Source organism: Eumetopias jubatus, unplaced genomic scaffold (assembly GCF_037043125.1).
Source record: "Eumetopias jubatus isolate StellerSeaLion01/CBP00866 unplaced genomic scaffold, mEumJub1_p1.0 scaffold_10, whole genome shotgun sequence".
NCBI lineage: Eukaryota > Metazoa > Chordata > Mammalia > Carnivora > Otariidae > Eumetopias > Eumetopias jubatus.
Genome location: NW_028274816.1, coordinates 127,369,898 through 127,382,387, shown reverse-complemented (window position 1 = coordinate 127,382,387; position 12,490 = coordinate 127,369,898). Strand labels below are relative to the sequence as shown.

The following is a 12,490-nucleotide window of genomic DNA, read 5'->3' as shown; positions in this document are numbered from 1 at the left end:
TGGTGCCACTCTTCCACACCTTGCACTCCAGACTAGACTTCTCTAACTTCCTTGTTCCCATCCATGGTGGGCCTAGGGTGGAAAAGAAGGCTAAAAGGGAGGAGAAGAAAAGGATTGCAGGGCGCCTGGGTGGCTCAGATGGTTAAACGTCTGCCTTCGGCTCAGGTCATGATCCCAGGGTCCTCGGATCGAGTCCCGCATCGGGCTCCCTGCTCCTTGGGAGCCTGCTTCTCCCTCTGCCTCTCTCTCTCTGTCTTTCAAGAATAAATAAATAAAATCTTAAAAAAAAAAGGATTGCAAAGTGCAAGGGTGAGCTGAGGTGTGAAAGCTGAGAGGCCCTTTTTCCTTACCATTTATAGCAGACCCCCACTCTTTACCCCGGGTCTAAATGGTATGAAAAAGGCCCAGGACTGGGCTCGGCTGAGAAAACGGGCAAGATAGGAGAGAAGTCGGTTTCAGTGAGGAAGGTCTGCCATTACAAAAACCGTTACAGCTTTCTCTGCCCGCAGGTCTAGGCGTGGGCCCTCGGTCACAGCCCAGGATTCCTCGCTCACTCTCTTCAGGAGCGGTCCAGGCGGCTCCCCCCCTCCAACCCCCCTCTCTCGGGGCTGTTCTCCCTCCCAGCCGTCGCAGTTCCCGCCTCAGCCCTCCAACGCCCGCCCAGCCCAGGGAGGAGGGACGTCTAGCTGGTTCCAACCTCTTCGGGCTCTGGGCTCCCGGACCCGCCCCCCCGCGCCAGTTGCCAGGGAGCGGTTGCCATAGAGCTGAGCAGTTGTCCGCGTGCGCAGGCGGAAGTCCCGGATTGAGGCGCCGCCATTTTTGCTGCCCGGACACGGAGCGAGAGGCTGAGAGAGTCGGAGACGCTATCCGCTTCCATCCGTCGCGCAGACCCTGCCGGAGCCGCTGCCGCTATGGATGATCGGGAGGATCTGGTGTACCAGGCGAAGCTGGCCGAGCAGGCTGAGCGATACGACGGTGAGTTGGGGGGGCAGCAGGGGGCTGGAATTCTCGGACCCTCTGCCGCCGCCCACAGAGGCCGGGAGCAGGAGACAAAATGGCGGCATCGTCTCCGAGCCTGCTTGGGAACGTGGATTCGGGAAGTAGGAAATGGCCTGTGGGCTCCCGGAGCGCTGGGAGGCCCCAGGCCCGGGAATTTGACCCCTTTGGCGTCCTTTGCTGTAGACACCCGCGGGCCAGGAGGCCGAGGCGAAAGGGTGGAGGAGTTGGTTGTAAAATGGCGGCTGGGGGGGAGGGCGAGTCCCGGGGCGGGGGAGGGGGAGGAGATGGCCGGTGCTATCTCCGGGCGAGCGATCCCCAGGGGAGCTTCTGGGCCATCTTGGGATGTGGAGAACAATTGGGTGGGGTGATGGGGGGGGAAGAAATACCCGCCACATGGGGGAGAGTAGCACCAGGAGCTGCAGCGCGGGCGCATTTCAGGGAAACATGGCGGGTGGGGGCGGTGGCTTTTCCCCGGAGGCCCAATGTGGGGCGGCGGCTGTGGAGTCTCACAAAGGAGAATCCTTGCGAGCGGAGGGCTTCTTGGGTTTGTGGTGGCGGGCGGTCTTGGATGAGGGTTGGGGAAGGACAGTGGGAATCACTGCAGTTCATCCTTGAGCGGAGGCCAGCTGAGATGCTGCGATCGGGATTTCCTTTCTGTAGGCCGGCACACCTTGTGTTGAGGGTATTTTAGGCTTTACGTTCAATCTCGCCTTCTGGGGAGGTCTAGGAAAACCTCACTCACGGTCCCTTTCCTCCAATTTCTGGAGAGCTCGAAGTTCCTGTAATCATTTTCTGGCACCGTTAGCGGGGGGGTTCTGGTGGATAGAGCTTTGAACAGGAAACAAGGAGACCATGACTCTCAGTCCCGCGAATACCCGTGCCTCAGTTTACCAGTTTGTAAAAACGTTGATTTTCCTGTTGACACGCACCATTATGACAAACGGAAAGACCTGTGGGAAAATAAAGTTATTTCAAATAACGTTTAGTAACTGCCTTTTGGTCAACTCCCCAGGACCGGAATGCGTGTTTGTACTTAATTGAGGATCTTAACCTATCCCAAGCTCTCACCTTTTGGATTTTGAACATAGGGCATCCCGGAAGATCCTATTTTCTTTTTTCTATTTTAAATAAATGGCTTTGTGTACAGATTTGAACAGTTCTTTGTTCATTGCTTCTTCGCCCCTCAAGGTTCTTCATTTCTTCAGAACTTGATCGAAATGTCCATTGTGTCCGTTTAGTTATTCTCAGGCTGCTGTTTTAAAAAATTGTCCCTCACTCCCTTCATTTTGGACCTACGTACTTGAATTACCCCCATATCCGTTAAACTGTAGTATTATAAAAACAAAAATTCTTAAGTGTGGCTTCTGTGCTTTTAATGCTCTCTAGCGTGAGACAAGGTTGGAATCCAGTGCCATCGATCTTCAGATTTTTTCGTAATTAATGTTTTGTATGGCCCTTGCTTTCCTTGAATGCCATGTTGGTCATGTGAATAGTCTCAGGAGTAGTCCCAGTTGTATCATCATACATTAGGATTCAGGAATTTGAAAATTAGGAAAAAAGGCCAGGAACTCAAATCGAAGAAAGGTGTAGCGCACGAAATTTCGTTTTGTAAATCCTTAAATGTTTCTTTATTGAACAAGAGTCTTGGGAGGGGGAGGGCAATAAGATGGGGAAGTACAGCTCAAGGTCAGATTTGTCTTTATTTCAGTGTTTAAGAGTGAAACAATGTAGGTGTGCTGGTAGTGGAAGTTCTTTTTCTTTTTCCCCCTATGCAACCAATGGGTTCCTCTCTTAATCTATTAGTGTCCTTGGGAGGAAACTTGAAATTTGAATGCTTTCTGGTCCTAAGAATTTAGGCTTTGAGTAAACTTGCTATGATAACCAAAAAGGATGTGGAGGTCTTGTTTTTGTTTTTAATTTGTTTTAAAAACGATTTGGAAGCTCATGGTTGTAGGTTTCAACTAAGTGAAGGTTTAGTAGTAATATTTTGGATTTGGGTGCTGAGGAATTTTAGTGAAAGCCCTTATTGGTTATTCAGCAGAGCACTCTCTAGAGAGAGCCACATCATTAGTTAAACGTTTTGTCTCCTTCAGGATAGAAAGTGGGAGGGAAATAGGATCTACCAGGTGGGGAGGAACTCCAGTGACCGTTGGGCACAGGACAGGGAGGAATTTATTGGAAAGGAAGAAAAGGAAGGCAGTCATCAGGAATCAGCCTTTACCTGTGTCCACTCTTTTATTGGGTACAGTAGTTCAGTTTTGTTTGTGGTGACTAAAATTCCCCATAGTTTTAGTCACTGAACAATAAGTCGTGTGGGGAGTGGAAGAAAGGAAAAGTGAGTTTGAATGATTTGGTTTTGGGTACTTGGATGTAAATACTGGCTTTTCTTGTTCCTGCAGTATCTTTTTTGCATACCCTGTTGAAGTTCTTTGTAGCATTATTTAGTTATATTCTGGGGAATTGGAATCCGTTTATATGGATAATTTATTGGTAGTAGAGGAAGAGCTAAACTGTGTTGAGGAAAAGGACAGTTGTGGGTTGCAGATAGGAAATATTGAAGTTTGGGGCTAGGATTGTTCACCCTGAAGATTAAATTAAGTCAGAAGTCTAAGGAATAGTTTTTATAACATATGTAGCTGTTTGAGTCAAATCTATTACCTTTTAGCATTCCTGAACCAAGTCTTACCCTCCCATATATATGAACCACACTAGTAAAGAGAAGAGATGATTTCACATTTTTCAGAGTGGAGGGGTCCAGCGTAAAGTACATTTGGGTTTGTGAGGTAGTTGCTCGCTTTGTCCTTTCCTTACCTTTTCCCTGTGATGATTGATTCCATGTGGGGTAAGAGTAAAGTTTTGATGGTCACTTTTGATCATTCATTCTGTGAATGCATCAATACTAGGAATGCATATATTCTGAGTCACTTGAGAGCTGTCCTTTTTTTTTTTTTTTAAAGATTTTATTTATTTATTTAACAGAGAGCGAGCGAGAGAGGGAACACAAGCAGGGGGAGTGGGAGAGGGAGAAGCAGGCTTCCCGCGGAGCAGGGAGCCCGATGGTGGGGCTCGATACCAGGACCCTGGGATCATGACCTGAACCGAAGGCAGACGCCTAACGACCGATCTACCCAGGCACCCCAAGAGCTGTCCTTTTTAAAACACCAGAGCATCATCTCTCTAGCTTATTCTGGTAGTCCGTGAAGGGTGGGGACATGTTTTGAAATAATTCCTTAATACATGTTAGGAAAAAAATGGGTAAATAGTAAATTAACTTTATGGATTTATTTATTTTAGAGAGGGAGTGAGAGCAAGGCACGAGCGGGGGGTGGGGCAGAGGGAGAGGGGGAAAGAGAATCCTAAGCAGGCTCCATGCCCATCGAGAAGTCTGGTGCAGGGCTCGATCTCATGACCCTGAGATCATGATCTGAGCCTAAACCAAGAGCCCAATGCTTAACCACTACTGAGCCACCCAGGCACCCTAGGAAATTAACTTTAGTAATGAGTTTAAAACAGGTTGCTGTCAGTTCTTTTATTTAGCCAGTAATTTTTATTACTGCTTTTTCAGTTAATGGAGTCAACTTTATTGTATATATTTTTTTCTCCTGCCTAAAATAAGCAGAATTGGATAATGCAATAGGTAGCTTTTAGTCTTCATATTTAAAGCAGATGCTCTGTTGTATTTAGAGTTTTATTTTTAGTTTTTTTTTTTTTTTTTTTTAAGTAAACCACCACATGTGGTTCTTGAACTCACCGACCCCAAGATCAGGAGTCACATGGCCCACCACCTGAGCCAGTCAGGCGCCTCTACTTTAGACTTTTATACAATATTGTGCGTAGTGGGCAAATTTCAGTTTATTTTGTTGGCTTTCCAAACTATGGAATATAATGAAATCATTGTAATCTGAGATGACGGGAGTAAATTCTTACTACTATGGACATTCCTTGGCATCCTTTTCACCTTTATATGAAAAGGTCTCAATTTGAATTCTAGTAAGAGGTAGAACACATAGTCTGAGCAAAATTTGGATTCAGTAAGTCAAGAAAACACATTGAAAGTTTATACAAACAAGCAGGCTTTTCATAATTATCTAATAGCTTGGTCAAGGGAATATGAAATATTTAAAAAATTTCCTGGGGCGCCTGGGTGGCTCAGTCAGTTAAGTGGCTGCCTTCGGCTCAGGTCGTGATCCCAGGGTCCTGGGATCGAGCCCCACAACGGGCTCCCTGCTCAGCAGGGAGCCTGCTTCTCCCCTGCCTGCCGTTCCCCCTGCTTGTGCTTGCTCTCTGTCTCTCGTTCTGTGTCAAATAAATTAATAAAAAATATTTAAAAAATAAAAATAAATAATTTCCTGACTTTCACCTGGTATATAGCAAGTGAATTTTCAGTCTGGTAACTTAATGTACGTAATTTTACAAATGAGTTACCAATACTTCTAAGAAGATCTGAAAGCCTAATTTTTTAAAAAGAGGACTGTAAGGCTGATTTTGCAGCAGTGTTTTTAACGTTATGTTTGTGTGTATTTAATCAGTAATGACAGGAGTAGGGTAAAGGTTAAATTTTTAGACTATTTAATGCCACATTTACATAGAACTTCACTCACAAACCACTTTCACAAATATTTTTTACTTATTTCACGTATCAATGAACTAGATAATGTTACTTCCATTTTATGGTTCAGGAAAGTGAATCTGAGATTTAATGATTTTTTTTTTTCCCTCTACCACATGACTGGTTGGCTAGTAAATGGCAAAGCCAGAACTTGTCTGGTGACTTTTAGACCAGTACTCCTATTTCTCCTAAGCCACTCACAAAAGACCTGTGTGTAACTAAGTAAGGTGGTACCTTGGGGGGGGTGCTTATTTCTTTAGCAGTTGCTTCAATATGTCTTGGTGTTTATGACTGGTATCCATCATAAATAGATAAAATATCTTCATGTTTTTCTAAGGAAACCTCATACTTTCAAAACAATCCCATTTTGGGGTACCTGGCTGCCTCAGAAGAGCATGTGACTCTTGATCTTGGGGTCTTGAGTTCAAGCCCCATGTTGGGCTACTAAAAAAAATAGTCTTTAAAAAAAAATCCCATATCAAGGCCCAGTGAATGAAGTTAGAATGAGGGATTTTAGGTAATCTCAAAATACGTGTTTGCATACTGTTTCCTTGGTTTGTCATGATGTTTGTGCTGGGGTATGGCTAATGCCATGCATTTCTGCAAATGCTTTTTTTCAGAAGCAATCCCCCCACCCCCACTTTTGTCTTGATGGATGCAGCCTTTTAGTTGATGTAGTCCTAACGCTTTTAGGAGGGGGAATGGTTGGCAAATAATTTGCAAATGTTCCAAATATTAGCCTAGATAGCCGTCAAACAGAATCCATTAAGGGGTAATGAGGAACAGCAACAAAAAGTTATGTCTACTGGGTGGGGGGTGGGTTAGCCTGGTGATGGGTATTAAAGAGGGCACGTTCTGCGTGGAGCACTGGGTGTTATGCACAAACAATGAATCATGGAACACTACATCAAAAACTAATAATGTACTGTATGGTGATTAACATAAAAAATATTTTAGCTAACAAAAAAAAAAGTTATGTCTACTATTTCCGAAATGGTTGGTTAATAGTTTGATACAGTTAAATACCAATGTACCCCAGATGACAAATTGGTTTGCCAACATAATTCTATGGTTTGAGCTCATTAAATATTCATGTTAATGAGGTTACATAATAATAACTGGGTCATAATAACTGTCATAACAAAGGGTCATCCAAATCAGGATGCCTTGAAACGAAGGGGTACCAATTCATGGTAGTGCTGGGACAGTAAGCATAAACTAAGATTATCCTGAGCTGCAGACTTGCCTTATGGTTATCAGACTTAAGACCATTTGTTCTACTCATCTCATTTAAATACATACAAAAGTTTTTAAGCTTTGTCCATTCCCTCTACCACAGCGGTATCTTAGATTTAAGTCCCCTTCTTTCTGAAATGAAGTCAACATTTGGCAGAACATAAGAGAAATCAGAGAGTGAAAGATTTCCTCCTTCCCTCTCCCCCAATTGGGAACTTGAAAAGTCAGGGATATGGTAGTTGCTGAAAATAGAGCTTGCTGGCATACCAACTAGTCAACCTGACTGATAGTGTCAGAGCCAAGTATGTTGGTTTTATATATGTCTACCTTGAGCTAGATCAGTGTTTAAAAATACTTAGATGTTAGCAGCAGTGTTTGTCCCTAAGCTCAGAACTTTTTCCCCCAGATACGTTTTTACAGTCTCACCCATACCTTGTTAGGACTATTCTGTTTAGAACACTGAATTCTGTTTAGTTTAGAAACATGGCCATGACCTGGTTTATCTTGTTTGAAATTTAATCTTGAATTTATTGCCCTTCCGGTGATCTAGCACAGTAGCTGGGCAGATCTATCATTGGTAGGCTTGATTTGTTTTTTTGTTTTTTTGGTTTTTTTTAAAGATTTTATTTATTTATTTGAGAGAGAGAGAATGAGAGAGAGCACGAGAGGGAAGAGGGTCAGAGGGAGAAGCAGACTCAGCAGGGAGCCCGATGCGGGGCTCAATGCCTGGACTCTGGGATCATGACCTGAGCTGAAGGCAGATGCTTAACCATTTGAGCCACCCAGGCGCCCCAACCCTGATGTATTCTAAAACAAAGTTTTAATGTTTCTTGTTTGTGTCTTCTAATTCTATAGGAATTATGAGAAGAAATTTAGATCTTGAGCTCTTTTTTCCTTTTTCCCCCCAATATATCAGTGTCTTGGGTCACTTACCTTGCCAGTCTCTTACTTTCTACCTCTATTTTCTTTGCACCTCATCTTTTTGGTTCTGCCACAGTTAAACATGTTTGGCTGCCTGAGGGAATATCCTGTTAAACTCTAAAAGGAGAAATCTCCTGCTTTGATGGAGTAAGAGGAAATTCCCACCTCCCCCAATATTGAGACTAATAGGAGAGGTACTGTTTTGCAGTTGTAATTACGAATCTGGGTAGGTTGTCTTGTTTTCTACCTAACAACCTAATTGGAAGGTCTTTAGAAGGTTTAAACAAAATTTTTTCCCATTTCAAGGGGAGATAGGAGTCAATTTTACAGTGAGAGGTACTTCTGTTTAGGCTGGTACCAGAAGAAAAGAAATAGTATGTGCCCGAATGTCAAGATTACTGTTTTTTTGAAAAGCTGTAGTATTCAGAGTATTAAAAGTAAGTTCCAAAGACATTTGACAAATACATATTGAGATCCATCTATGTACCAGGCACTGTTCTAGACACTTGGGATTCATTAAACAAGATAGACAAAGGGTCTCTTCAAGGAGCTTATAGTGTAGTGAATGTATAAATACTTTTAGAATTATTTTTCTGTTAGTATGTGTAATTGAATTAATTTAAATTAGTAACAACAGTGGTGTTGAACATAATGCACTATATATATACCTAATGCTGGTCCCTGTCCCATATCAAAGACTGTAGAAAACTACAAGTGTGCTTTTCTTTTCTCTTTTCTTTTCTCTTCTCTTTCTTTTCTTTTCTTTTTTCTTTTAAGTAGGCTCCACACCCAGCATGGAGCCCAGCATGGGGCTTGAACTCAAGACCTGAGCAGAGATCAAGAGTTGGATGCTTAACTGACTGAGGCACCCAGGCGCCCTTTAAATGTACTTCCTTTATTTTTTTTTTTTAAGATTTTATTTATTTATTTGCGAGAGAGAGAATGAGAGATAGAGAGCACGAGAGGGAAGAGGGTCAGAGGGAGAAGCAGACTCCCCGCTGAGCAGGGAGCCCGATGCGGGACTCGATCCCGGGACTCCAGGACCATGACCTGAGCCGAAGGCAATCGCTTAACCAACTGAGCCACCCAGGCGCCCAAATGTACTTTCTTTATTGACTACTATTGTCAAGTGGTGCTAACAAATTGAAAAGCTTTTAAAAATTTTTCATTGACTGTATGATTATAAAACTCTATACCATTTATTATTAACAACTATATGCCAGGTGCTTATCATTTCTCTCAATCCTCAATTAACCCTCCAAAGTAGATATACCACCCATTTTACAGGTAAGGATTAAGAACTTTAGGAAAAGGTGATAGGTAAAGGGTAACATCACTGGGATGGATCTCTTTCACTCCCAGGCTGATAAGACTTCCATACTTGTATGTAAACATTAGACTGCTTGAGGCTCTATTTCTGTTCCTTAGATTTTAATTTTATAACTTAAAAGTTGCTTTGAACTTAATGTCTCTCTGTTTAGCATTTTCTTTCATATGAAGGAGACAGAAGAGTATGTAGGTTGAGTATATTTTCCAGTGGAGAGGCAACAAGAGACAACAAACACTGGACCAGAAGTCATTAAATTTAGGGGGGGGTCTGTCATGTCCAGACTTTATCTCAATTACTCTCCCTTTAGACATGTTACTTTAAGGGCCTGGTTTTCCCATCTGTATAATAAGAGTTTTCTGAAAGTTATTTTATGAATTTGTGGGCTGATTTTTTTTTTTTTCCTATTCCAGCCAACTTAGCTACTGGTTTGTGGAATAGAAAACTTCCATTCTCCAAATTTGCATTTATGTTTCTACTTGTGTTGAATGAATTATAAGGTTGAACTATATGAAATTGCCAGTTTCAGTCATTTTTTTGTTGAAATGTAGTTAACATATGTACAGGTATACAGTGTGTAGTGATTCAATAATTCTCTACATTGTGCGGTGCTCAACACAATAAGTGTAGTTATTGTCTGTTACCATACCAAGTTATTACAATATTATTGACTATATTCCTTATGGTGTATGTACTTTTTATCATTGTGACTTATATAACTGGAAGTTTGTACCTCAGTTTCCATCATTTTGACCTACAAAAATGATCATTTTCTGTGGTACAACCTAAGTTAAGTGGTGGTTGGAAGGTCTGGAAGGTGAGACCTCCATATACACAAAAAGGCATTAAGCTTTTAAGGAAGTACCGGGGTAATTGAGGTACTGTCCATGAATATTTTCTGAGGTTGGTTTTGCTTTTTGTACTTAGCTAATTGATTTTTACCTGTTTTCGTTTTCTAGGTCTATCGTCTTTTTTTCTCTCAGGATAATAGATTAAATTTGCTCTGTTTGCAGGTTGGTTGTTTTTTTTTTAAGATTTTATTTATTCATTTGACAGAGATAGACACAGTGAGAGAGGGAACACAAGCAGGGGGAGTGGGAGAGGGGGAAGCAGGCCTCCTGCTGAAGAGAAAGCCTGATGCGGGGCTCGATCCCAGGACCCTGGGATCATGACCTGAGCCGAAGACAGACGCTTAACGACTGAGCAACCCAGGCGCCCCTCTTTTTTCTTTCTTTTAAGATTTTATTTATTTGAGAGAGAGAGGGCATGAGAGGGGGAGGGTCAGAGGGAGAAGCAGACTCCCCACTGAGCAGGGAGCCTGATGTGGGACTGGGACCCTGGGATCATGGCCTGAGCAGAAGGCAGTTGCTTAACTGACTGAGCCACCCAGGCTCCCTAAATAAATCTTTAAGAAAAAAACAAAAAACAAAAAACCTGGGTGCCTGGCTGGCTGAGTCAGCTAAGCGACTGCCTTCGGCTCAGGTCATGATCCCGGAGTCTGGGGATCGAGTCTCACATCGGGCTCCCCCTGCTCTGCAGGGAGCCTGCTTCTCCCTCTCCCTCTGCCTGCCACACCCCCTGCTTGTGTGCTCACTCGCTTTCTGTCAAATAAATAAAATCTTTTTTTTTTTAAAGATTTTATTTATCTGAGAGAGAGAATGAGAGATAGAGAGCACGAGAGGGAAGAGGGTCAGAGGGAGAAGCAGACTCCCCGCAGAGCAGGGAGCCTGACATGGGACTCGATCCCGGGACTCCAGGATCATGACCCGAGCCGAAGGCAGTCGTTTAACCAACTGAGCCACCCAGGCGCCCAAATAAATAAAATCTTTTAAAAAATTATTTATTTGAGAAAGAGACCTGGAGGGTGTGTGAGTGGGGGTGGGGCAGAGGGAAGGGGAGGGAGAGAGAGAGAATCCCAAGCAGACTCCCCACTTAACCTGGAGCTCCACATGGGGCTCTATCTCATGACCCATGAGATCATAACCTGAGCTGAAATCATGAGTTGGTTACTTAATCGACTGAGCCACCTAGCCGTCCCTGTTTACAGTTCTTTTTTTTCTTAAGATTTTAATTTTTTCAGAGAGTACAAAGGGAGAGTGAGAGGGAGCAGCAGACTCCCTGCTGAGCAGAGAGCCTGATATGGAACCCCAGGACCCTGAGATCATGACCTGCGCTGAAGGCAGATGCTTACCTGAGCCACCCAGGCACCCCTACAGTTCTTTTAATGAAGCACTTTTAGGGTAACTGTGTAGTACAACTTTTGGAACTGTGTAACAGGTACTGCAGGTACATTTTGAAAATTTTGGAGAAAAGGTGGCACACAAAATTTTTTCTCCCTCAAAATGAATCTTTGTTTTTTGTTTTTTTTTTATTTTTTTATTTTTTTAAATATTTATTGAGAGAGCGAGAATGAGAGAGAGAGAGAGAACATGAGAGGGGGGAGGGTCAGAGGGAGAAGCAGGCTCCAGGGAGCCTGATGTGGGACTCGATCCCAGGACTCCGGGATCATGACCTGAGCCGAAGGCAGTCGCTTAACCAACTGAGCCACCCAGGCGCCCTGTTTTTTGGTTTTTTAAAAGATTTTATTTAGTTATTTGACGGAGAGAGATAGCAAGAGCAGGAACAGAAGCAGGGGGACTGGGAGAGGGAGAAGCAGGCTTCCCGCCAAGCAGGGAGCCTGATGTGGGGCTCGATCCCAGGACTCTGGGATCATGGCCTGAGCTGAAGGCACATGCTTAACGATTGAGCCACCCAGGTGCCCCAAGATGAATCTTTAAAAAAAAAAATTTGTTTATTTAGATTTCTTTATTTGAGAAAGCAACTGCACAGGTAGGGGTAGGGGCAGAGGGAGAGAGAGGGAAAGTAGCAGATTCCCCTCTAAGTGTGGAGCCTGACTTGGGGCTGGATCTCACAACGCTGAGATCATGATCTGAGTGAAAAATCAAGAGTTGGGTGCTGAACCGACTGAGCCACTGAGGTGCTCATAAAGATTTTATATTTAAGTAATCTGTGCACCCAAAAAGGGACTAGAATTCACAACCCTGAGATCAAGAGTTGCAAACTCACCAGCTGAGCCAGCTAGGCAGCCCAGAATTTATTCTTTTTGGCTAGTTGTCAGAATAAAAAGAATGGAAAAGACCACTGTACTCACTTTTCTTTCCAGAAGAAAATTGGTCTCAGTGATACATTTCACAATTGGTAAACTGCAGTTATAAAAAAAGTTTGGATTTATTAGATTATGCAGTAGTAATACTCTTCCTTAACTGTAACCAGTAGAATCTCATTTGTAAATGCGGAAGTTTTCTTACTATTTATTTTTAAAAAGATTTTATTTATTTTGAGGGAGAGTACGCAAGCAGGGGGAGGGGCAAAAGGAGAGGGAGATGCAGGCTCCCCCA

At 43.2% G+C, this 12,490-nt stretch overlaps 1 protein-coding gene across 1 annotated transcript in view; it reads left to right on the top strand.

Moving 5' to 3' along the window:
• Positions 1-792: 792 nt before the first annotated feature.
• YWHAE (tyrosine 3-monooxygenase/tryptophan 5-monooxygenase activation protein epsilon) overlaps positions 793-12,490 on the top strand; it is a 53,858-nt gene continuing 42,160 nt past the window's right edge. Inside the window, exon 1 of the mRNA XM_028109238.2 lies at positions 793-975. Within this exon, the coding sequence (XP_027965039.1) occupies positions 912-975 (64 nt within the window). The 5' untranslated portion in view covers positions 793-911. The remainder of the gene's footprint in view (positions 976-12,490) is intronic.